We start from the raw sequence: 26,659 nt of genomic DNA on the forward strand, positions 1-26,659 counted from the left end.
AGTATTTTTTGCTCTATCTAATGCTCTGTGTAAATATAGATCATGCCATGAGGAAATCCGCTATTAACAAGAAGTAAAAATAAACAGTGTTAATTTAGTATTGCAGGTTTACTTTGAAATATCACGATATTGTATAAACCTGACCTTGTTAAACTTAAATAATCGTCGCCAGAAGCGCTCTTCACAGCCAATGAATTCATAATCACAAGCGTGAGGGCTCGTAAGAAGGTGGAAAAACAACTAAAATACTAACTAGAAACCATAGAGGTAATAAAGTACTAAAATTGTTACTTTTAGTTCAAAATAATGACAACATGTGGAGCAGCATCCATTTGAGAGAAAAGTAGCAAATCAAACAAAGATAACTTGACTGGTAAAAAGTTACTCTGACTGACTGCAGTAAATCTATGATATACGTACAAGGTACACTCTAGCATTTCCCGTGCAGTAGCTTGCTGAGTATAGACGCAGATGTAAATAAACTAGATGATGAAGCCTGTAATATTCTAATGATTTTGTGACTGATACTTCCCAGTGCGAATAAAGGTGTCATCTTCTATATTACTGCCCCGCGAAATTATTTTAGATTACCTCTCTGTGCAGCCTGATGTTGAGAGTGATTCCAGGTGATTAAGTATCACTATCATTACTTAGATACACGTTCCGCAGAACATTTGAACGATTTTTTCATCGAAACGATATGGAACGAATCAATTTATAGGCTATGTAAATATAATTAGTTTCAACATTTATGAAACCATTATTTTTCAGTTCTACTTTTGCAAAAAACAATTAAAATAGGGTTTTCTTATCAGGCTACCAGTTTAAATTAAAATTTGTCTGTGGTATAGAAGGAGTTATCTAGAAGAAATAATATTAAGTTACACTTAAAATTTGGTTTGTTACGTGCCATAAATTTTATGAATGAAAAACATATGATGAAAAACATATTTTTTGATGAATGCTGAATTCTCTTCTGATCAACTCACAGCTTTCATAATGATAATAAATGTCATTGTTTTTTCTAGTGTTGCAGGTACCGATATCACTATTCTTCTTAAGTTATGATGGATTAATTACGACGTGTTTCATTACCGAATATATAAAGTACCGTTAAAATGCATAGTTCCCTGAAGAGGTTACTTACACGAAGACTGCGGGTGAACACCAAAATTATTCTTACTGATTGTTTTGTAGAACCATCACTTTCTTTTTCAGGGATAAGTTATCACAGAAAATTGTTTCACAAGACATTGGTGGTGAAAATACACTAAATATGTTAGGAGGTTGATTCATTGGTTTGCAAGACTAGCAATTACACAAAGAGATATAGTAGCTGAACGTGTTACATCTGTTATTAATATTACTCTAGTTGTTGCACAAAACAAAATACAGGGTGTTTGTTCAAAATTAAGGGAGAGCCAATTTTCGGAGAACCACTTAACATTTGAAAACATCTATGACGAATTATTCTGTTGCTTTGTCACAAATGGGATGTATTGTAACGCTAGAGTCGCCTGCAAAAGTAGCAGGTCTGTCTGATGAATGTTAAGTCGAACGCCATTCAAATATACCGGGTGATCAAAAGTCAGTATAAATTTGAAAACTTAATAAACCACGGAATAATGTAGATAGAGTGGTAAAAATTGACACACATGCTTGAAATGACATGGCGTTTTACTAGAACAAAAAAAGTATTGCTAGACGCGTGAAAGATCTCTTGCGCGCCTCGTTTGGTGATGATCGTGTGCTCAGCCGCCACTTTCGTCATGCTTGGCCCTCCATGTCCCCAGACCTCAGTCCGTGCGATTATTGGCTTTGGGGTTACCTGAAGTCGCAAGTGTATCGTGATCGACCGACATCTCTAGGAATGCTGATGGACAACATCAGACGCCAATGCCTGACCTCAGAAAACAACATTATTCCTCGACTACAGCTATTGTTGAGGAATGATGGTGGACATATTGAGCATTTTCTCTAAAGAACATCATCTTTGCTTAGTCTTACTTTGTTATGCTAATCATTGCTATTCTGATCAGATGAAGCGCCATCTGTCGAACATTTTTTGAACCTTTGTATTTTTTTTGTTCTAATAAAACCCCATGTCATTCCAAGCATGTGTGTCAATTGGTACCTCTCTACCTACATTATTAAGTGATTTATTCAGTTTTCAAATTTATACTGACTTTTTGATCACACGGTATAAGGAATATTCGTGGGTCGAATACTGAACCCTGTGGATTCAACAACAATAAAGCACTAGGATGTTTATAAAATATATAGGATGAGACTTCCGCAAACACATGGATGGCATCACCCATCGTTTGCTTCTGTAAATGCACGCTCCGGCGACTGAATCGGTGTCCCCACCTGCTGTCCGTCGAAATGCCCATTTAAGGAAGGCCACGTAGCAACAGGACCGGCAGATGGCGTTGGGCCGTGCGCCCAGCTGAACTACGGACCCTGACCCGCTATTATAAATAGTGAACCGCAGGGCGACCTAGCTTCCAGTTGTCAGCAGGACAGGCCATAAGCGTCTTCGTGCCACCGATCTCCGTAAGTCTTCTGTGACACTTCCACCTCACCCACTCGCAAAGCGGCTCATCTGTGTTACCAAACGCGTAGATTAGGGAATCGAGGTAGCAACTAGAGGATTTGTCTCATTTCCGAAGCTGCGGATAGTACATCGAGTGTGATCGCCCGTATTGTAAAATCGGAAGTCTGCATGACATTACACGGAACTCGTCACATCTCTGTATGGAGCTCATGTGCGGTGCTTCGCTGAAGGGATTACAGCTACGTACTTTGTACGGCCGCACCAGGTTTGCCAGCCACCGTTGAGTGCGATTCTGTGGACTACCCGTGACACTGAGACGTTTAAATTAAAAGGCAGACTTGTGTTTCCGACAAAAACAGGTGATGACTCCTAACATTTACATACTATTCAAGAATCTCATTTGTTTCCACTTCGATGCAATAATAACTCAACATATTACTTTCATGAATATTTCTTTACTTAGTGTTTTCCATTATTTCTCACAGAGGTCGGTCCTTAAACGAAACTGTATATCCAGTGGTTCATCACCTTACGCCTATGCGTTTATTATTTATTTATTCCTGCTTTGAATGGCTTAACGACCTAATGTCGCTACTCATCAGCATCATAGATATAATCGAGATAGACATATTCACAGAGACAATTGATTAGAACAGTGCATTACAGTTGTCACTTGAGAAAGATTTCAAGGGCGGGTCCGCTTTGGTGAGACTCGAGTGTTGTTGTAGTACTCCGATATTTAACGAACCTTCACGAGACGCACCAGTTATGCATTTCACTTATTACACTGCCGCTGTTGGTGCCACGGATTTCCAATCGTTGGAATGCGAGTTACCACATCTCTCATAAATGTGCTGCAGAAATGAAGTTAATATTCGGTGTTTACATTCATAGATTCACGTGTGCAAGGAAAGCTGTAGTTTAAGTAGCGTTATCTTGTCATCATGTTAAAAATAAAGAATAGAATATATGTTTACATTGCGTTTAGGAGGGCTTAAGTGACCTTGACTGACAAAATAAATCAGAATAAATTAAGATAAGCCACCAGTTAACTAAGCAGAAGTGTGAAAAATGTAAAATAAGTTCATAATGCTCAATTGTTTTAGCTAGGTATTCTTTACGTTAGAAATTACATTCGTGTTAAATCATGACTACCATTTGGATTCTATTACAGATTTGTCTTGGAATACAACTAGTTCGTAATTTGTGTTGGTGTATTTTTAACCGTTCGTGCACAGCATTTTCTCAATAAATTTTATCATGTATCAACAAAATTTATTATTATAGATTTGCGTAACAATGCGATTGATAAATAAAGTAGAAAGGAAAATATGTAAAGAGTTGCATTAGAAAAGACGATTTTTTTTCTGCACGTGTGTAGTCTTTAATCTCTGAGCCAAACTTGGTTTTGTCATAGTCAATAAATTTTCAGTAAATCGCTGAGAACTTTTTTTTTTTTACCTACAGCATAAAGGCTACATACAGACTAAGGTTTGTGATTCCGTCATAATCCGCAATAGCAGAGATTTTTCATTAAACCTTGGTAACTGCCTCACAAGCATTCATAGTGATTTCAAAATTTGTCTTGTAGAAAAATTCGTCAGAACGTAAGCAAATGACTGGCGAGTTTCTCATACTACGACTTAGCGAAAAGACCAAGATTTCGTAATCAAGCTACCTGCTCATAGCATGGTCAGAAAGATAAAGAGATCTAGAATTAATATAGATGACAATTCGCAGCTTTCATACTGTCTCATTTTCCTGATCATCAAGCGATCATTTTCAACCAAACACTGTTCTAGTCCCCATTACTCACTGAAGAGAGGTACCTTTATTGCAATGATGTTTGTATGTGTATGTACCGTCGCCAAAGCTGGTTAGAGTACTTTCAATTGATATCTATATTGACAGTAGCACACTTAGGTAAATTATGGCATGGTGAAGTCTTATACAGGCAAAAATGTGCATTTTTGTATATGTTCTTATACCAATACACATTTTAAAACAAAATCAGTTTCCCATCGCATTCAGAGCAGTATTACGTGTTCTAAACGTTGTAGATCAATAACACACCGTGAATTGCGCGTGGTAATGAAGTGTTTTCTTTGGTATAATGATTTCGAGTCACTATGAATGAACATTTTGGAAATAAGCAGTATACTCATACCCTTCTCGGGCGGCTACCTGCTGTTTTGTTAGGTGGTTCTCTTAGATAATTTTTAATGTATATTAAAAATTTTTAAATCTACATATAACTGAGTACACATTATTGCATGACCAAGTCATCAACCGACAATTTACATCACACATATACACATATGCACCAGATTACACGTGTAGTCTTTATTTCTGCTCAATTATTTAGTCTCACTGTTTTGACCGAGAGATGAAAATAAAAACAGCAAAAACCTGTGCCTCAACAACCCGCGCCCCTTCCTCCCACCTCCTAGTGACAAAAGTTTGTGCGAGTTTTTCCTGAATTGGGTGGTACATTACCCAACAGAAAATCCCCTAACATGGATTTTTTTGTTCTTTTGTTACAACGGTCTTCTTTCGAGCCAAAAGAGCTATGATCTGGATACAAAGAACTGCAGTTCTCTAACAGCACATCTTGCCCCGTTCAGAAGAGAATGAAAATAAAAATGAAAAAAGAAAATAAAAGCTTCAACCACCCACTTGGTCTATCAGCCGCACGCCCTCAACCAGTTTTGCACCTTCCCTCTCCACATGTCTCCAATAACAAGCATACGAAAAGGCACTATGCACTTCCCTGTCGAATCTAATCCTCCGACATAAACATATTCCTTGAGCTCTTCATAATTATTTACTTTTTTTTCATGCGTACATGTTTCAGGACTTTGTCTTATACCTCCTATACCATACTGGTTTTATTGCCTTACATAAAAATAAGTTCGGCGTTGTGCGATGCCCATAGTTAACCAATGTCCTTTTAACCAGTTACGTAATGCACAAATGTTATGAGAAAACAGGGGGAGACGGTGGATATCCATGACGAACCGTAAAGCATAAACTTAGAAGTAACATATTTTTTAGTTCGTGGAACGGTTCATCATATAGAAACGAGGCTTTCGGCGAATTATGGGTAGCCAGAGGGACAGATACTTTTGTTGTATATGTTAAATCTCTTAAATTTTGTATCAATCGAGATACTAATGTTGGTAAACCTTTTTTTGATGGAACGCTATACTTTTTTTTTTAACACCATTCAAAATCTCTCAAAACTCCGACTACAGAGACATAACACTTGTTAATGCTGTTGTTGAAACTTTTTACAAAAATATCCGAGAAATGTGCACAAACCGAACGGCGAGATGGCTGGAATCGGTTATTGCAGTGTAAACTCCGCCATGATTCGTGGTTATATGTAGCAAAGCTGTTTCAAAGTAGCGAAGATGAACAAGTGCTCATAGTCCTTAAGGTATGCATTTTAGAGAACCATGTTTACTGGATTTTTTTCCTTTTTTGGTCCATACTGCCACTTCCCAAAATATGGAAAGCAAAGGGCTTACAGTAGAAGAGATTTGTTTCACACTATCGAAGATCGAGAATTGATCATAGCTCTTAAGGTATGCGTTTTAAACCCCATGTTTACTTGACTTTTTTGTTTCGAATGGTCATGCCTGTCATACCCCTGAATATTGACCATCACTTCTGAAACACCCTGCATTATTGCAAATTGTATACAGAGCGACCACGAACTCCACCAAAAAACTTTTGAGAGATTCTTCACGGATATTTTCTTAGAATTTTCGCTATAAAATGCCCTTCATCTCCGGTGCCTTGTTACAGAATAATTACATTCGTTTGTTTTCTTTCCACTTTACCTTTGCATCTGTCCTGCACTGAAAATACTTGCATAACAGTACAAATGTAGACAATACGTGCTGTGTGCACTTGCTCTTGACAGCGGTAAAGATCTGTTTACTCTTCGCTCTCAAGTTTGTATTCAATGCTGCTCGGTTCTGTCTCGAGTTTGTCCTTCCAGCGGTGTTCGTTGTACGTTAACAGTGATGCACAACAGTGTGATAGGTTTTCCGATGAAGTTTTGGTCGATATGCAGCTCGCGTGTGGGTTGGCTAAATGCATTGGAAGAGTGACACAGGGACATTACACTGGGCTATTCTCGTAGCGGCGACAACCACAGCACAGAACTTGGTCATCTGCCTGATAGCTGTTTCATTATTCCGTGTTCTTTACGATAAGTTTTTGACTGTTGTGAAGATATTTTTATAGAAACGAAATTAGTTCGCGTGACTAAGTGAATTGTGTTTACATTATTACTCCATAAAAATCTTCCGGCAACGACGGATACCAAAATAACTCAGCAAATATTCCTGACGAGCCTCAGAAATTTTGTGGGCGGAATTGGGGATCACCCCGTATGAGGCAACACTGTTGCTGTTGAGGCAACTGGGGACAAAAATAAATTACTACACTACATGAGTAATTCAGTAATTATAACACATACTTTGATCAGGAAAAACGGAAACCTAAAGAGGAACAAAATCCAGTGAATGACTGTTTCAGTTCCAGACAAGTTCTCTTTGTCTGATATACACTGAATGAAATATACAGTCACATTTATTTGCATCAGCCAGTGAATGGCGCAACATTTGTTGTTGTCATCGTATAGTAGTTCTGTGAATTCCACATATGATATTATTACTTGTTAATAACAAATTAAGAACGACAAGCAAGTCATTTAAGGCCAACTGGTGACTCAAACAGTGACCCTACCTCTACGACCTGCCTCACTCGATATTCTCCACGCTATAAGCAACATATTTCAGAAAAAAATAATTGGCTGTTTTTTGGTGCCCTTTCCTCTGCCGGACACTGGATATGTAGTACATCAGCAACTCCTTCTACAATCAGGAAAGATAATTTGAATGTGTCATTTCCTGTTGGCAGCAGATTCACAAATGCATACATTCCCGTTTCTCTTCTGCCCTTTCTTCTCCATTTATTTACCGTTAAACCTGTCTAGTTCGGATGTACTTAGGGATTGGCAAATTTATTTCATACAACTTATAGGCCGGATGCCTTCCTGTCGTCGCAGTCGTCATTTCCCTAAGGGATGGAAGCCGTGTGCGACAGAGAAAAAAAAATCTAGCCCAAAAGTCATGACAAAGGATCCGTTTCGGACAGCATGTAACCTTTAAAAATCCCGAAAATAGGGAAAATTGATTTGTACGTCTCATGTCTGCAGCTTAATAGTTTACGACAAATCGAAGAATTAGTGATTTCGAACCGTTACTCTCTCGAGGAGTAAAGCTCTTAGTGACTGGTCCGCTATCCAAATAGCACAGACCTGCGTTCAGTTCACTCAGCTCCCGTGAATGAGTATTGCTCCACACAAATATTTCATTAACAATATGTGGTGCAAAGTCAACATGGTTTATAGTTACACAATTTATGAGCAAAAGAACAGGTGATCAAACACATGTAAAGTTCGTAGGTTGATTGCTTTTCTCGTTATTCACAACAAACTTTATATCTCTACGAAACGTTAGCAACAGCTTTCATTCTTTTGCCAAAAGGTGAAAAAAAAGGTTAAAAAATTAAGATTCAAACCAATGAGCTTGAAATTTTACTGATATGAAGACAGACTTTATAACATTATTGGTTCAACAGTGCTGGTAATTGGAGATTTCAGCTGTTAAATATTTTATTATGAAAAATAATGGCTATTCTCATACTATTTTGTCTCCTCTGAGTGGTATGTTATTGGCTATTTGTTTAACTGCTATCGATCTCCATGTGACCTCGGCTTCATATTTAGGCACTAATGCTCTTTGATCAATATGATACACTACCACAAGAATGTCGGGAGAATATACTCTATCAACTTTTCGTGTAGACTGTAACTCAGTCTTATCGTTACCACATCAGAAGATGCTGGCGTATATTATTGGTTCAAATGGCTCTGAGCAGTATGGGACTTAAATTCTGAGGTCATCAGTCCCCTAGAACTTAGAACTACTTAAACCTAACCAACCTAAGGACATCACACACATCCGTGCCCGAGGCAGGATTCGAACCTGCGACCGTAGCGGTCGCGCGGTTTGAGACTGTAGCTCCTAGAACCGCTCGGCCACCCCGGCCGGCGGCGTACATTATTTAAATATACTTGAGCTGGTATATCATATCGGTCATAGAGCTCTGTTGACTGAACATGAAACCTTGTTTGTCTTAAAAAGAAATGAAAAACAAATAATACAGATGAGAGGAGAAGAAATTGTTTGAAAAGTCTTTATTCTCGATAGTAAAATTATAACATTAGATCATGGGCTCATTTTGCAAGGCTTTTCCTTATTTAATATATCTACAATGGATTAAAATCAACAGATTTATAACTTTTTTTAAAAGACATATGACTGTTAAAGCTATACGTTCGCTAAATCCGCGGTAGCAGTTTCGATCGCATAGCCATTTCAGATTGCAGCACGTGGCTAAACAACAAAAAGAGATGTAGCGGATTTTATGAATAAATTGCTTTAATAGACTTAGGCGACGATGAACTGTCTCAAAAATCTAATACTTCAGCTTCTCAAAAAGCGTTAGACTTGGTACATCACATCGATCAATTACATTTCCTTATTTTCAAGTGTTCTAAAGATAACATCAAGTTCGAAAGGGGTCTTGTGGGCATGACCTGTATGGCGAAGCCAACCGAAGTCAATGGGCCACAGGGTCTGGCCATTTCCTGTTAGATAATTTCGATGAGCAGTTGTCAGCCGAAAACGTCGGACACGAAAGCAGCGGTAGCTTACCCGTCATTCTTCGAAGAAGGAATACACATTCATCACCAACCGTGGCCGCGCAGTGTCATCCTTAAATATGGCATGTGGAGTTGTTTGAAAGAGGAGCAGTGCCTCGCATCTTAAAAATTCTACAACGTTGTAGCAGTTGCTGTTCAGAATGCCTCCACTGCGTTGGAGGAGACATGGCTTGTTGTATCTAATAACACCCCATATTATCATACCTCTTTTTTGTCTCCTTCACCGGTGCTGTGCTACGGTCACTACAGGAGTGTATAATACGTACACTGTCCGGTCAAAAGTATCCGAAAATTAATAAAGGATGCCAAGATGACGGTTTGAACTCTGCTGGGGACACTTTCGTTGAGGAGTTTGAACCTCTGTGGAGGAATGGCAGTCAATCCTTCCTCAAGAAACGAAACCAGAGAAGGAAGTGACGCTGGACGCTGGGGTCTGATGCTAAGTAGACTTTCCAACTCATCACGAAGCTGTTCCAATGGGTTCAGATCAGGACTCTGGGCAGGCCAGCCCGTTTCAGAATTATTGTTGTTCACAAACCACTGTCAAACAGATCACGCTTTATGATGGAATGCATCGTCACACTGATGCAAACGAATATCATCTCCGAACTGTTTCCCTACTCCACGCAGTACAAAACGTAGCAAACTGTGTTCATATCTTTCGGCATTCAACGTTTTCTTAAGTGCAATAAGGGGACTGCACCATAGTACCGAAAAACTCCCCTCACCTTAACACCGTCTCCACTGTACTTAACTGTTGGCTCTATACATGATGGCAGGTAACATGCCTTCTGTCAGATTACCGCAGAGTACAGCGTGATTCGTCGTTGCAAATCACTAGTTCCCAGTCATTCACTTTCGGGTGGCGTTGCTCTTCTCGCCATCCCATGGGTTGCTTAGCAATGACTACAGAAATGTGTGGCTTATAAGGAGCTGTTACATCGTTATACTCAAACTTCTTAACTCCCTACGCGCAGTCGTTCTGCTAGCTGGACTTTGGAATTGTCGAGTAATTCCATACACTGGTTTCATACCATTTTTTACACCACCCAGAAATGCTCGACTGTCGCTGACCCTCAGTGCATGGGGACTGCCTGGTCTTGGTCTGGCTGTTATTGTTTCTTCACTTTTCCACTTCGTATTTCCATGCCCAATAGTCGATTTTAACAGCTTCAGAAAGGTTGAAATGTCCTTGATGCGTTTGTTACTCCCATGACATGCAATGCTTAGTCCACATTCGAATACACTGAGCGCTTACGACCGACCCAATCAGATGTTACCGTTACTCTACTGACAACTGCTGCCTCTGGATCACGGGGTCCCAGATTCGATTCCCGGACGGGTTGGGGATTTTCTCTGCCCGAGGACTCGTGTTTGTGTTGTCCTCATCATTTCATAATAATAATAATAATAATAATAATAATAATAATAATAATAATAATCATCATCATCATTCGTGACAGTGGATGGATAGGAATGTGCAAAAAATTGGACTGTGTAAAAATTGGGACTTCGTACGGGCGGTGATGACCGCGCAGTTGAGAGCTCCACAAACCAAACATCATCATCATCATCATCTTCTGACAACATAATCCTCCACGCCACCTTTTATACTGGCGGGTCCAAATCTCCTGATATCTAGCGGTCAATTATGAATTATAGATGAATTATAGAGGGGTTCCAGGATTCTTTTGGTTCGGTAGTGTATGTAGCCAACACTATAGGACTCACTTAAGCGGAAATATTCCGAGCACAGAAACGCTAGCAACGCCGTGCATTTGCTCACTGCTGGGTGTGGGTTTGAGGTTTAAAACAATGTGAGACGACGCAGTGGCTTGTGTGCCCCCAGGCCATGCACCAAAAAACTGTGTCGAACCCTTCTCGCAGGAAAGATCACATTCAGTGCAACATTCCACCGCTGATCCAACATTCTAGACGATTTGTACGGAAGTTAACATAAAGTAGACGATATCGGAATTATGTCGATTGCATGGTCTAGTGGCGCGTAAGCGTCTTCTGTCCACTAGTACCCACACTTCTCGTTGTCTCACCACACAGTATGTACCAACCAAAATGTCACGATATGATGTACTCGTACTCATTTCTCCAGAACTGATCATTACTCTTTGGTCGAGCTTTCTCATCCGCTGACATTGCGCGCTCTTACGTCGACGAGTCATATTTTTTACTTGATATCACTTGATGGGGATCTTCACGGACTGAACTTTGTGCGGCACACAACCTAGAACACTCCCGGCCACTCTTAATTCCTATCCCTAACACCCAAACCTCCAGATGACAGACACTCAAATCGGTGCCCAAGTAAGTAGATTATCAAACGAAACACCGATTTAGTTCCTGCTGTGTGCTGTCATCCAGTAAAACATGCGTAAACGGAAATTAAAAGTAACACCAGAACTACGGAGCACAGGAAAGGGATATCTGTGAATGATAGTTTTTTAGATCTCGCGTGGGTGAGTTGGTAAAGCGAGTCGTCGTGCCAAAGGTCCCGCTTTCAAACCCTACTGATGACAATTTGTTCTAACTGTTTACGCGTGAAACTGTTATACGGGACAACATTTTCCACAGATTTAGAAGGATTTTTTGGAGATTGTAGCAAGGTTCTTTTGGCAGTCTGCTTTGAATTCGTTAGTAGCAAACCTATAGAGCACATGTGTATAGACAAGTGTGGTGTTCTGTCAGACATGTGCAACAGAACAGACACCACTTTAATGAAGCAGCTAGCGCATTTGTAGTGTCACGGAATAAACATAAACAATCGGAACAGGAGACTGAAGAAACAATTGCATTACACCTGCGGAAGTTTTAATTGTCCTATATAACACTTTCACTCATAACACACTAAAAAAAATTGTCATCTTTGGGATATGAATCCAGGAACCTGGTACGACGATCTAACGCTCTACCAACTTTCACACGGAAGTAATACATATTAGTTACTCATACTTAAGCTTTTCCTGTGATCTGTTGATATGGTGTTTATTTTAATTAACTTTTACACCCGTTCTGCTTGACGGCAGCGTATAGTACGAAGTTTTGGTTGATACTCTGTCTACATACAACGTCTGGTACCGATCTGAGTGTCTGACATTTGGAGGTTTGGGTGTAATCAATTTTGGTCACGTTAACTAATCCTGTCGCCTCTTGGTAAAATAACTTCATAACTATTAATGAAAAGCTCGAAACCAGGATGTTTTGCAGTATTAATTCACTTCTATAACTGGTTATCGGCTTACAAGGTTATCAGCAGACTTTAACTATCCTTGTCAAACAGGATACAATAGTGGTGAACAACGTTGCGAAAGATATTACACATGGAGTGCAAATCACAGACATACGTTTCTAGACTGGCAAAGGGGGATCTGTTACTAACGCCTGACGTTTGGTGAGGTAAGATGGCGGCATCATGAAGTTTATGTATGATACTACGATTTTTTGGAACGAAATGATGATGTAAGCTCTACGAGATGGTCTAAAAAAATTCTGCAGTTGAGCACGTATTTACGTACTAGTTGATTTTAAGACGTACGTTGTAGAATGGTGTTATGATAAGAACATCACATCACATTTACACACGTTTAAAGCAGACTGCAGTTATCATAAGAACACTAAAATGAATAAAGACTCTTGTTGTCAACGACAAATAGCACGTTCATAAACTAATAAGAGCACTTTCACAACGAGAATACTACCCGAAGTTGATAAAAAATAGTTAAAAACATAAAAGTAAGCTACATATGTTAATATTAGAGTTATTGAACCCCTTAAAATAAACATAAACTATTTAAATGCTGCCTGTATTTCAGGTAACACAATCTGTAATGTCATTATTTAGGCTTACATACAGTACAAAAGCAAAAATACGTGATATATTTCTTACGTTTGTATTGAGACATATTCCTTTCCCTGTATTTTCTGTATGCTGTACGAAAAATTGCAATCAAAAACGTCGCTTGTATTGACCATTATGTCAAAACTCTAAAGGTAATGTAGTTACATCAGTTTATCGCCATTTGTTACAACTCTTTTATCAGAAAATAAACAGCTGTTTACACGTCCTTTCGCAAGCTGCCATATTGTGACTGACAACAGTGATACTGTATATGATATTGCTGATCTAATAATGATGTATGTCTGTGGTGCAAATACAGAGTAAATGTTATCTTTGACAGACACAGAGTGAAATACGTCTTTGACAGTATAATGGTAACGTAATTGAAAAAGTTTTCTGTTTTTAAATTCAATTAACGATTAGAATAAAATGGAATAAAATAAGATACTGGTTCTGATGATGAGTTATAAGATTTTAAACTGTCAAATCACAAGCATAAAATTTTATTTTATTGTGATTATTAGTTTAATTCAAGTATTTATATAGGCTATTAGGTTGTTTCTACGAGTTCACTGTTTCTTCGATGTTTAGTGTTAGTTTTTTCTGGTTTGATCGCATTTTATTTATTTACACATTATGATCTGCGATACCATTAAGCTGTCAAAGATGACATTTACTTTGTGTTTGCATCTCTCCTGTGTAATATCCTTTGTAATATTCTTCATAAGTATTGTATCCTCTTTGTCGACGACAGTCAATTAAATTCTGAGGATGGCGTTGTAAGCCAAAATCGGATTGATGAATTGAATTAATGCTGTAGAATATCCGCAATTTTGTGCTTTTCATTTACACCACTAGTCATTTAATAGTGGTAAGGCAGTCAGTTTACAGTGACCACGATGACCGCTAGATGACCGCTTAACGTCTCACATTCGTAACGAGATATTGGTTCTGATGATGACTCATAAGATTTGAAACTGTCAAAATTTCACCACATACGATCACAACAATTGAGAATAAAAAAATATTTGTCAAAATAGATGTTTCATAATGAATAAATCCGCTGCAGTTAGTCTTGAGAAACCCTTTATTTGAAGAAAATCGTACACTCGATCTGGGTTTCAGGATGTAAATTCCACCTTCAGGTGCTACAAGAGACAAGGAAAACGAAGAGGCATTGTTCATAAAAATAATTAACGTTAAAAGCGCCCATAGGAATGTGAACGTCAGGTTAAATCTTGATTGCGTACTAGGAAGTCGAACAAGTCACGTAAAAGATCCTGCAAATTTATCAAATAGCATGCGAGATCTCGTGCGGGTGTGGCATGAAAAGGTATTCCTAGTCAACCATTACTGCATCTCGTAAACGGGACCTAACCGAAAAAACATGAATGCAACAGCAAATAAACACACACTGCCAGCGTAATGTACTCTATGGACCAACTGCGAACGACTATAAGAAATAAAAATTAAGACAGAAAATCCGTAGAACGGCTGGGCACTTACATGCTAAGCTACTTTTGAGGTTCACAAATTGGGATTTCACGGCATTTATGCCTTCATTTCACGTTCTTAAGCCCATGCCACATGTCTAGTAATTTACAGTTGGTTCCTAGGTTACATTAGGCTGGCAATGAGTGTTTACTTGCTGGACATTCATAGTTTTTTTCGGAGAGGCACCGTTTACCATGTGTGGTAGTGCTTGCCTGACAGAAACTTTTCGTGCCATACCAGCAGGGGATCTCGCATGCTATTTGATACATTTGCTGGATCTTTTACAAGACTGATACGCCTTTCTCGTACGCACCCAAGGATAACTTGATGTTCATACTCGTGTGGGCCCTTTTAATGTTAATTAATGTTACGAAGGATCCCTCTTGTTTTTCTTTTATTGTTATAGCGACTAAAGGGGGGATTTACATCCTGGAGGCCGGGTCGTTTGTTAGATTTTACTCAAATAAAGCATTTGTCGAGTACAACTGGAGGGGATTTATTAATCATGGAAATGTTTAGCAACAGTCGTGCATTCCCCACGAAATGTGTTATTATGTCAAAATAGGTCGCTTGCTCCAGTGTGACAATGGAAAATTTCAATTTAACTTAAGTTATTGTATTGTTGTTTGTGAAAAGTTGTAGCACATAAGCAGCTGATGTTCATCCCTTCACCTCACCCTTCCGACCCATCCGGCCACACGACAGCGTCTCTTCCAGACGCTGGTCGCGGAAGCTGAAGCGACGTGTTGATGGGTAATTTTTTTGCATCAGGTCGCGTGATGAGCGTCGGCCAGTAATTACGAGGAGCGTTGTTTACCGCGGCTCCGTCATGGGCGCGCACGGGCTCAGCGCCTGACGGCCACCGCTCGGGGGTTGACAGCAGCCGGCCGTGACGTAACGCCGCCGCTGCCGGCCGCGTATATATTGGCGCCGGGACGCCACACCGCCGCCGCAGACCTCCGCCGCCAGCCGTTACCACCACATCGCCCACCAACAGGTGAGTGGCTGGCCTCCAGTAGCCTCAGCGCGCCGCCGTCACTAGCGTTTCGACCTCGTCCTGCCGCCCTCCGGCTTCGTCCACCAGCATCGAGCTCATAAAATAAAGTCACAGTCCTCCGTACGGAACGCGTAAGGCGTCCAACCGAAAGCTTCACATATTGGCGTACTTGCTAAGATAAGGCCAGTAGCTAGCCACTGGACAGCTTTTGGAAGCCTCACACTGAAGGCGTAGCCTATGCACTGCTGCTTACATTCCAGACTTTGCTGCTCATTCTTCGGCACCACAGATTGCCACACAAAGTTGTTATTGTACTGCCACGGACTTAAAAACTGTCCACAGTAACATAAAATGGCTAGCCTGCGTCAGATGCACATGACTCCTCCTATCTTCTTATTGGACATGAAACGAAAGCTCTGTGGTTAACGATTTGAATATGACGTGGTACCCAAGGCTGTCGTTGTCAGCTGCTTCAGTCCCCAAGCGGAGCACTTACACGCAGAAGAGTTGAAGAAGCTGGTTCACTATTACGAAAAGTGCATAAAATGAATAAAGATTGTGAAGAAAATCCTCATGGAATTTTCGACCTTAACCACTAGTCCATTTATGATGCAATGAAGGCTTTCACGTAGTTGCTAATGAGTCTTCCGGCCTGCATGGCCATTGCCGAAGAAACTTTTCGGTTCCTGACGTTTCATCCAGAGCTGTGCTGGCCACCTTCAGAGGTGTTCCTAGCGCCGCTAAGAATTGCCGACTATTCGGTCAAGCGGCTCTTCAATTGACATCACGAGGCTGAGTGCACCCCCTACCAATTCTCTCACCAAGGAAAAACCCTTGGCAGTGCCAAGAATCGAACCCGTGTCTTACGCCTGTACCGTATAGCCTACTGCTTCTGCTTTGGCCAGCTATACTGATAGATTTTATCAGCATCAAGCAGGAAAGTTACTACGTCGAAAAACACGATAGTAAAGATCACTTGTTCAGAACTAGAATCTTCATCCAGTCCAATAATGAGCTCAAAGTGCTTACTTCTCAGTTAGTTGTGAACCTTGATTGCAAAGTAAGTAATTTAGTGAAAGTACAGGATGAAACATCCCCTTAGAAAAATTTATAAATGACAGTGCAGGAAAACCTCTACGTTATTTGATTTTCAAACAGCTGAGCAAAACTGAACGTACTCAGACATTTCTCTCTTTACTTATTCTGATCAACACTAAACTGACACAAGCTTTTTTTATATTTTTTTTAGCGCAATGCAAGTTGACTTTCAATAATCCCTACAAAAGAATGGCCCTGACTAACATAACCTATACCTTTCATGAATCACTACCTCAAAAAATTTCTTCGTTACTCGAACTACTGCAATTCAGCGAGCACCAATAATGCCAGCTAAATCAAAGAGTGTAACTACTGAAGGCAGTAACTACTTTTAAGCATAGTTAGCAAATGAAAGAGTTTGATGCAGAACAATGCATTTACCTTAATAGTGTTCAAAAGTCATTATATATATCAGTTCATGACATCTAGTCTTAAAATTTTCCTTCTTCTGACGGACAGACATTCAGATCGTCCGCTCTCAAAACTCTGCCATCTCTCCCCCCACATCCACCAATGCTGGCGACTCAGATCCAATTGCTCAGGGCTACGCGTTGTTCACATCCAACTGCCCAACACTACACTAGAGAATATTCCATCAATGCCAACCAGCCACAGACTGCACACAGCACAGTCAGTGATTTTCATACAGAGCGCTACGTGGCGTTACCAACATAAAAACCTAAACAGCCTACTTACAAGGAAAATTATGAACTCTAAAGGTAACGTATGACACACACACACACACACACACACACACACACACACAAAGCTTTCGTCGCTGTTTACCGTATAGCTTGGTTCTTCTCATTGGCCAGCTGTGCGGAAAGATATTGGCAGCATCAAGTAGGAAAGTTAACTGCACTACGTCGGAAAATACGATAGTAATGGTTCGGAGCACCTAACCCCGCACGAACTTCTATCTATAAAAAACGACCACAGCGCGGACTCGCACGCTACCATCGCGGGTTGCTAACTGGAGCCCGACTTTGCTCCGTCACCCGGCTGACTAAACACACGCAGGGAGATAACGAGCTGCTCGCGTTCTTTTTGCGAGATCGTCCGGCCATGTCCGTCTGCTACATTTAACAAACAAATAACGATAAGTAAATCTTGTTTACATAATATTCACGACCTTGATGCCCGTCCCGCTAATCTCAATAAAATTACAAGAACAGGAATGTGGGACACAGTAATGGGGCGAGCACTGCTCTTATGATGTAATTTTCACGTCAGCTGCATGTCACAACAGGATTGCAGTATAAGTTCATATAGCTACATGGTTTTTGGCTATGTGAAAAAAATCGGGAGAATGTCTAGAGTACGGGATTCACAAAAGGTGCGGTACACATACGCCACACCTGTGGTTTTCTGTCTTTCATTCGTTCATATAATTTCTTAAATCAGTGTCAGCTGTTTAATTTCCACACGATGCAATAATTACAATTCACATGAGATTCGCATCTTCAGATCATCAGTGTCTACAGATTCTGTTTTCCAAAATAAAAATTATTTGTCTATAGTAACGTAGTCTGACCCTAATTAAGGATTCTCATGCATAATAAAAGAGTAGCGCTAAGCCTAAAGGCTGCCGGTTCGAATCCAGACAGTGCAAGTAAAGGTCAACACCAGTATTTGGCTAGTAAGGGAAGGACGGGGTTGATCATGGAAGTAGACAGCACACTAAAATCCTGGATTCGACCTCAGGTCATACCGCAATGTCTCGTGGAGTAAGTGTATGAGGACTACTGATGATCATCAGTCCGTCGAATAGAGACATTAAAATTGGCTAACACCTAAGATGCTGTTCAAGAGAAAAAATCTATTTCCAGAAGGAATTATTCACTCTTCAGTGCACTGTGTCCTGGTACGAACTTTCTGGTAGATCAAAACTGTGTGCCGGAATGATACTCGAAGATAGAACTTTGCCTTTCGTGGGAAAGTGCTCTACTATCTGAGCTACCCAAACACGACTCAGGACCCGTCCTCACAGCTTTACTTCCTTCAGTACTTCTCCTGCCTTCCAAACGTCGCAAAGTCTCTTTTGCTAAACTTGCCAGACTCCTGGAAGAAAGCATATCTCGGGGACATCACTTAGCCACAGTCTGCGAGATATTTCCAGAATGAATTATTCACTGTGCAGCGTAGTGCGCACTGCTACATAACATCTAGGCAGATTACAACTGTGTGTCGGACCGAGACTCGAACTCGGGACTTTCGCCTTTCGCGGGCAAGTGTCCAAGCACGACTCATGAGCCGACCCCACAGTTTTTCCTCCACCAGAAAAGCACTTTCCCGCGAAAGACAAAGATATCGACTTCGAGTCTCGCTGAGACCAGCAGTTTTGATCTGCCAAGAAGTTTATTGACCTATTTGCTTGTATATATATATGCTTACTCTTTCTTCGTTTAACATTCAGTATGAACAGAATATTATCCAAGACTGTGCAAGCACTCGTCAATGTCATGCAAAACATGCAGTTACACACATGACTCTTCAAAGTACGCTAGATGATGGAAATGGCAAAACTAATCTATTAATACACTCTCAAGAAAACAATGAGGGATGTTCCACGCTTTACTCATCCTCAGTAATCAACACACAAAAAAAAAATAGTCGTATGGAATGATTGGCTGGAGTCAATCAAGGGTGATTTTTGGCCGGCTGGTGCAAGACTTTCAATTGGACTCTACTTCGGCAAATTTTGTGAATCTAACCTATTTCAGTTACCCAACCGGAGTAAGAAGATGTGTAGTTTAACAAAGAATCTGAACCACGTGTCTTTCCTGACATATCTTCACATCACTGAGAGATGTAGGCTAGGGTAATGGCAGACAAACACATTGAGTTACGAGTGGGACTCGATCCCACGACCTTTCGGCCTTTCTGTTTCCAGCCATGCACTTTGCCGCTCCAAGCACGACAGTAATCAGCGCAACAATTTAGTGAGTGCGCTTCATCTCTTCTACTGATAACACGTCAGGCGATTGGAATGTCGTCAGAACTGGTACTGGCTGACAGCAGTTAACAGACGCACGATAGTGGATACGCTGTCTGATGAAAGGTATCCAGACGGTCGCCTGTAATGCGGAATTAACCACCCGATCTGACGAGAGGCCAGTATAATGGCAAGTGGGGAGTATTGTGTTGTCAGTAGAGGAATAGATGCAGCATGCTCTGGCTCTGAGCTCTATGGGACTTAACTTCTGATGCCATCAGTCCCCTAGAATTTAGAACTACTTAAACCTAACTAACCTAATGACATCACACACATCCATGCCCGAGGCAATATTCGAACCTGCGACCGTTGCGGTCGCGCGGATCCAGACTGTAGCGTCTAGAACCGCTCGGCCACAGAAGCAGCAGAATGGGTCGGTCAGGTAGACTCAGTGACATCGAATGTGAACTAGTCTTTGGATGTCACCTGAGTAACAAATCCATTTCAAGTCTTCTTAACCTGCCCAAGACGCTTGTTGGTGATCTATCTATGCAATGGCAACGCGAAGGAACAACCATAGCTAAACCAAGACCATGCAGACCTCATGTATTGACGGGAAGGAACCGTCTAGCATTGAGGAGGGTGGCTGTAAAAAGCCGCATGTAATCCGTGGAAGTAATCACTCGTGAGTTAAAAATAACCACCAGCAGTCTTGTTAACACAATGACTGCCGGCCGGTGTGGCCGTGCGGTCTAGACGCTTTAGTCTGGAACCGCGTGACCGCACCGGTTGCAGGTTCGAATCCTGCCTCGGGCATGGATGTGTGTGATGTCCTTAGGTTAGTTAGGTTTAAGTAGTTCTAAGTTCTAGGGGACTGATGAGCACAGCAGTTGAGTCCATAGTGCTCAGAGCCATTTGAACCATTTTTGAACACAATGACTGTGCATAGCGAGCTAAAAGGAATGTAGTACATTGGTCGATCATCTCCCCATAAGCTATACATTCGTGTATTCATTGCCAAGCGAGCTTGAGGAACAAGGAGAGACGTCAATGGACAGGGGATGTCTGGAAAAAGAGTGATTTAGAGTAATCTCTACAGTGGACAGGGTGGCGGCAGTCCGCGGTTGCTTGCTAATGACGCCGTGGAGTACGGCAAGGTGTCGAAGTTGAGTGACTGTAGGAAGATGCAAAATGACTTAGACAAGATCTCCAGTTGGTGTGGGCCGGCCAGGGTGGCCGAGCGGTTCTAGGCGCTACAGTCTGGAACCACGCGACCGCTACTGTCGCAGGTTCGAATCCTGCCTCGGTCAGTGACGTGTGTGATGCCCTTAGGTTAGTTAGGTTTAAGTAGTTCTAAGTTCTAGGGGACTGATGGTCTCTGGGCGTTACGTCGCAAAGCGATATGAGGTGGAACGAGCATTTGAAAACTGTGGTAGTGAAGGCAAATGGTCGACTTCGGTTTACTGGGAGAATTTTAGGATAGAGTGATTCACCTGTAAAGGAGAACGCATATAGGACGCTGGTGCGACCTATTCTTGAGTACCACTCGAGTGTTTGATATCCGTACCAGGTCGGATTGAAAGAAGACATCGAAATAATTTAGAGGTTCGATCAAAACTTAAGTGTTACGGAGATGCTTTGGGAACCCAAATGGAAATCCCTGAAGGGAAGCCGGCGTTCTTTTCGGGGCACAGTATTGAGAAAATTTAGAGAACCGGCATTTGAAGCTGACTGCCAAACGATTCTGCTCCCGCCAACGTACATTGCTCGTAATTACCGCGAAGATAAGATACAAGAAATTAGGGCTCATGCGGAGACGTAAAGACAGTCATTTTTTCCTCGCTCTATTTGCGAGTGGAACAGGAGGGGAAATGACAAGTAGTGGTACAGGGTACCCTCCGCCACGCACCATACCGTGGCTTGCGGAGTATCTATGTAGACGTAAATGTAGATGTAGATGAGTGAATCACATTGCATCATATGGTAATCCTATAGAAGGGTTTGGGTTTGGCGAATGCCTGTAGAACGGTACACCTCATGTATAGTGCCAGCAATGGAGTACGGCGGAGGTGGTGCTATGACAAGTGCGTGTTTTTCGTGGTTAGGCTGTAGTTCTCTTAATCATGCTTAAGGAAACGCTAAATGTAGAAGGGTACGAAAACATCTGTGAGGCAATGATTTGTGGACAGTAACATTCCCGTAAAGGAAAATGGTTCAAATGGCTCTAAGCTCTATGGGACTTAACATCTGAGGTCACCACTCCCCTAGAAATTAGAACTACTTAAACCTAAGTAACCTAAGGACATCAACACATCTATGCCCGAGGCAGGATTCGAACCTGCGACCGTAGCAGCAGCGCGCCAGTAAAGGAATCGTCTGCCCAAAGTACAGACTTCAGCCCAGTGGCACATCATTGGGATGAGTTAGAACTTCGACTTCGTTCCAGACAACAGCGTCCATCATCATCACCTTCTTTGGTTCCGGCTCTTTAAGAAGAATGGGCTGCCATTCCTCCGCAGCCATTCAGATACCTCACTGAAAGCGATTCTCAGTACAGTTCAAGCTGCCATAAAGACAAAGGGTGGACACAATCTGCATTAATGTCCACTAATTGGTGTTGGGAAACTTTTGGTCAGACAGTGTATTTTCTTCGGGTTATGTCCTGGGTACCTAATGCATAGGACATTGTAGTTATATGATCACTTAGATACTGTGCTCTATACGTACTGCCCCTCAAGCACTGGAGCTGAATACCTCGAATCGGTTAATATCGCCACTGTCAAGCGAAGTGCGGTGGGCAACAAAGCGTTGATGATAAGCGTCTCCGTTAACTATTGAGCATTGTAGCAAATGGATAGGCGTGTCACAGTGCAGAAAACCTCATCACATGTGGTCCCCCAGCTCAGAGCTCATATCACAGGACTCATAGTTCGTGATCAAAAACACCGCTACTGAACGTTTCCATAATGTAATAACGCTGCCTTAACTGATGAGTCACGAAAAATGTGGTTCACGCCGATGGCAGACAACTATTACGTCAAAACGACATGAGGGGCTGTATCCACTTGCCAACACGTCGCCGTTCAGGCAAATGTAGGTATTGTTTCCGTGGGATTAAATAATGCCTTTGATACGTCTCTCACTGGCAGTGGGTGCCTGAAGACACTGTACTACACTTTGACTTGTTGATCAGAGAGGCCCTGTTGTTCTCAAATTGTGTAAAATGTTTTGAGGAAGATGCCACAGACAAGAGGGTGCTTGAGGTCAGCCAAATCTTCCGACTTCTTATCTATTAAAACCTTGTGGAACAGTAATTCACACTTTAGAACCAGCTCCAAGCGATCCCTGTGAATTCTGGGCAGGGGCTGAGCTACCATTAACCAGGCTGCCATTCAAACGGTTTCGGTGTCTTGTACAGACATTACCGCGTCACTGCTGTTATCATGGCCAAAGGGCTTCTACAAGCTGCAGCACATGTGATTCTTATTGCGTTGCTCCTAAATGTATTTAAGTGTAATTTCTTATTCCGAGGAAGCTAGAGCAACTAAACGAACGTTTGTGAGAGGCACAGTTCCACTCCTTGTAGGCAAATTTGTATTTTTTCACAAGACAATCTCTGATACCAACAGTATGACGCCTATATCGAGTTAGTAGTTGCTTGTTTCCATAAAGTCAGTAAGTTATCCACTCTGTCTTCTTTACTGAAGATACAGCTACTCACTCAAGATATGGATACCCTCTACAAGCAAGAGATGGTCATGGTCTCTTTTGCTACGGTTCAGTAGCCCACTGGAAACAATATTACTGTTATCTTGCAGAACAAGAGAGATGTGTTTGGAACAAAAAGGATATAATGCCAGGATGCAGTCCTTCTCCTCAACTATTTTTTTCCCTGACGGAATGGAAAGGAATGTTGAAAAGTAGGATTAAAATTCAGTTTGAGAGGACGTCAGTGATAAGAGGGGGAGGAGATTAGTGTTTAACCTCCCGTCAACAACGAGGTTATTAGAGACGGAGCACAAGCTCGGGTGAGGGAAGGATGGGGAAGGAAATCGGCCGTGCCCTTTCAAAGGAAACATTCCGGCATTTCCCTGAAGCGATTTAGGGAAATCACGGAAAACCTAAATTAGGATGGCCGGAGACGGGATTGAACCGTCGTCCTCCCGAATGCGAGTCCAGTGTGCTAACCACTGCGCCACCTCGCTCGGTGTCAGTGATAAGATTCCCTGATATTGCTATCGTCATTGAAAGTGAGGAATATTTACAGAACCTGTTGAGTAGGATGAATGGTCTAGGGAGCGCAGAATCTGTACTGACAAGGAGAAGGCCACAGTTTCGGCCATCTGATTTGGCTAATATTTGGTAAGTAGCTTCTGTAAAACCTAAAATGAATGACGAAAATATTTAGGGTCAACACCTTCCCCCTCCCCCGTTCTTGAGAAAACCACCCCTAAAGTTCATGATGCGCATTAGATTAAAAATTGACACGGTCTATACATAACCGAAAACTGCGCATTTTTCGTCGTCGTATGTGAGGCCCACAAACGCGTATTTTAGTAGAAATTAAAGAAAGAAACTGATACAACTGCTGCTTATGTACCCATAAGGTAAACGTTGTTCAAGGAAACTTCCGCTGGTGTAGCGACCAAGGAATCTGGCTGTGGAGTAGAGGACCTATGTTCGATTCCGAGATGCATTCTGAAGATTCTTTATTTGTATTCTGAATTAGTAGGAATAGGAAGTTTAATAATAACAAGGTATGCAAATAAATTATTCAAACGACGAGGATTAGGACAGAATTAAAATGTTGATCCTGGTTGCCTTACAATTGCTCTTTTATTAACTCTGTTGTATGTTCTCACTTTCTTTCGAAAAACAACGTGGACGGTACTTGTCATATGAACATTCGAGGTAAATATAGTCGCGGTTGTATGTTCTCACTGTTTTTCGAAAAACAACCTGGACGGTACTTGTCATATGAACATTCGAGGTAAATATACTCGCGGCACCAAAAATATCTAATCAATGCAATCTTCGCGCAACTACACCGTTTCTTCCGAAGATTTGGCGTAAAATAGACTTGATTTATGTTTATAAATATTTCTCTTGTGGAATTAATTTCGATGCTTTCCATGCGTATGATAACACCACCTGAAAAATCGGCCCTGAAAGCTGATCACAAATTGTGCTATGGAAATTTGTTGCATCGGTGCCGTTGTGCAATTCCCGCTGGGTTTCCAAAAGCACATGCAGTTTTGAAACCTCTCAATAAGGCTGTGTACCACGCCTCGCTGTGAACAAGTATCGCGACGTCGGCTGTCCTTAGTCCCTCAGAACTGTTTTCATACAAAGAGGCTTAAAATTTTAAGTCTTTACTAATCCAAATTGATTGAGAAATTTATTTACCTACCATGTTACTATTTCTTATTAATTGCGTTATTAAACCTCTTATTCCTACCAACCCCGACAGTGAAAAAACCGCAAAACGCATCTGAGAAGCAAACACAGTTCCTTTGCTCCCAAGCCAGAGATGCCTTGGTCACTACACCAGTGGTACTTTTCTTAAATAGCGTTTACCTTACGGGGACGCAGGTATCAGTCGTAACAGTTCTTTCCTCGGTTTCTAGGAAAATGCCCGTTTGCGTTCCTTACATATGATAATGAAAACTGCCCAACTTTCAACTATTTATCAATTCCTGCAATTTTGAGTCTACTACCCGTCATGAAATTTAGATGTGGTTTTTCAAAACAGAAGGGCGTTGACCCACAATACCTCAGCTTTTCACTTCAGAGTGTACGTAAGCGACCTGCCAAATATGACGCGAATGGGTTGTCCCGGTCTGAAGCCTTCCCCTTTCGAGAATAAATGAAAGAAAGATGGAAGTAATCAGGAGAAGCAGAAATGAAGTAAACAATACACTTGGAGTCAAAATTGGGACATCGTAACAGACGAAGTGTAGCGGTACTACGCTGTAATGAAAGCATGCCGAACGAAGCAAGGAGGATATAGGAAGCATTAAGCATTCCTCGCTAAAAGAAATCAACCAGTATCAAACGTAGACCTCGATTTGAGGAACAAATTTCTGAGAATTTGCGTCTAGAGTGTAACATTGCGTGTAAGTGAACAATGGTCTGTGGAAAATAGCACAAAGAGAATAGAAGTGGCTGAATTGTGATAAAAGAGGAAGATTAAGTGGACTGATAAAATGAAATATGAGAAAGTTCTCTGCGAAGTCGGTGAGCAAAGGAATATGTGAAAACACTATTTAGCAGAAGACAAAGGATGTTAGGAAATGTGTTTAGACAGCAGGAAATAACTTACATAATGACAAACGGAGTCGTAGACGGCAAAAACTGTAGAAGAAGACAAATAATGGAATGTACCTAACAATTAAAGGAAGAAATTCTGTGTAATTTCCACCTTTAGATGAAGAGATTAGTACAACATAGAAAGCATCAAAAATGTCTGGAAACTAACGAAAATGTATTTACACCCCTTACCATCGAGTTGTTTACAGGGTACGAAATGGAGATTTTGTTTTGCCTTCTCTTGATGCTACAACAGCATACATATAATATGCTTGCATTCACATGATATTTGTAACTACTGCATTCCCTAGGCTAGCTCTATTTCATTTCCAGATATGCAACTGTTGCTGAGTTGACTGATTCAGCGAAACAACATACGTGTCGAAATTCTACAATTGGTACCAGTAGACACGTCATTTACCTCTTAAATACCAACGAACATCTCTGAAACGATAGCAGTCTGAGCAGTCAGTGGTCAAGATGCTCTATCTAAAAGCGACTCCACCAGGCTACCTGAGAGACGAGAAGCATCAGAACTTAGCAAGAACGAGACTTAAGTTGGAAGACCTGGACGGTCACCTTTATCCCCTCCATGCAGAGGATTTAAATAACTA

General features: G+C 41.2%; 2 protein-coding genes across 8 annotated transcripts in view; one reads left to right on the plus strand and one right to left on the minus strand.

The window, feature by feature from the left end:
* LOC126267351 (uncharacterized) overlaps positions 1-26,659 on the minus strand; it is a 191,744-nt gene that overhangs the window by 121,556 nt on the left and 43,529 nt on the right. Inside the window, exon 1 of one of the 2 annotated variants that reach the window (XM_049972477.1) lies at positions 17,588-17,731. The exons of the other annotated variant lie outside the window; for it this stretch is intronic. Within the exon in view, the coding sequence (XP_049828434.1) occupies positions 17,588-17,609 (22 nt within the window). The 5' untranslated portion in view covers positions 17,610-17,731. Of the gene's footprint in view, positions 1-17,587; positions 17,732-26,659 lie in introns of those variants that run through there. 2 annotated transcript variants of the gene reach the window in all.
* LOC126267355 (neuroparsin-A) overlaps positions 1-26,659 on the plus strand; it is a 210,226-nt gene that overhangs the window by 64,613 nt on the left and 118,954 nt on the right. For 4 of the 6 annotated variants that reach the window (XM_049972486.1, XM_049972482.1, XM_049972488.1 and 1 more), the window contains exon 2: positions 15,478-15,703. The gene's annotated coding sequence lies outside the window, so the exon portion shown is untranslated. Of the gene's footprint in view, positions 1-2,471; positions 2,557-15,477; positions 15,704-26,659 lie in introns of those variants that run through there. The other 2 variants (XM_049972484.1, XM_049972485.1) reach the window with 1 other exon arrangement.

This window comes from Schistocerca gregaria, chromosome 4 (assembly GCF_023897955.1).
Source record: "Schistocerca gregaria isolate iqSchGreg1 chromosome 4, iqSchGreg1.2, whole genome shotgun sequence".
NCBI lineage: Eukaryota > Metazoa > Arthropoda > Insecta > Orthoptera > Acrididae > Schistocerca > Schistocerca gregaria.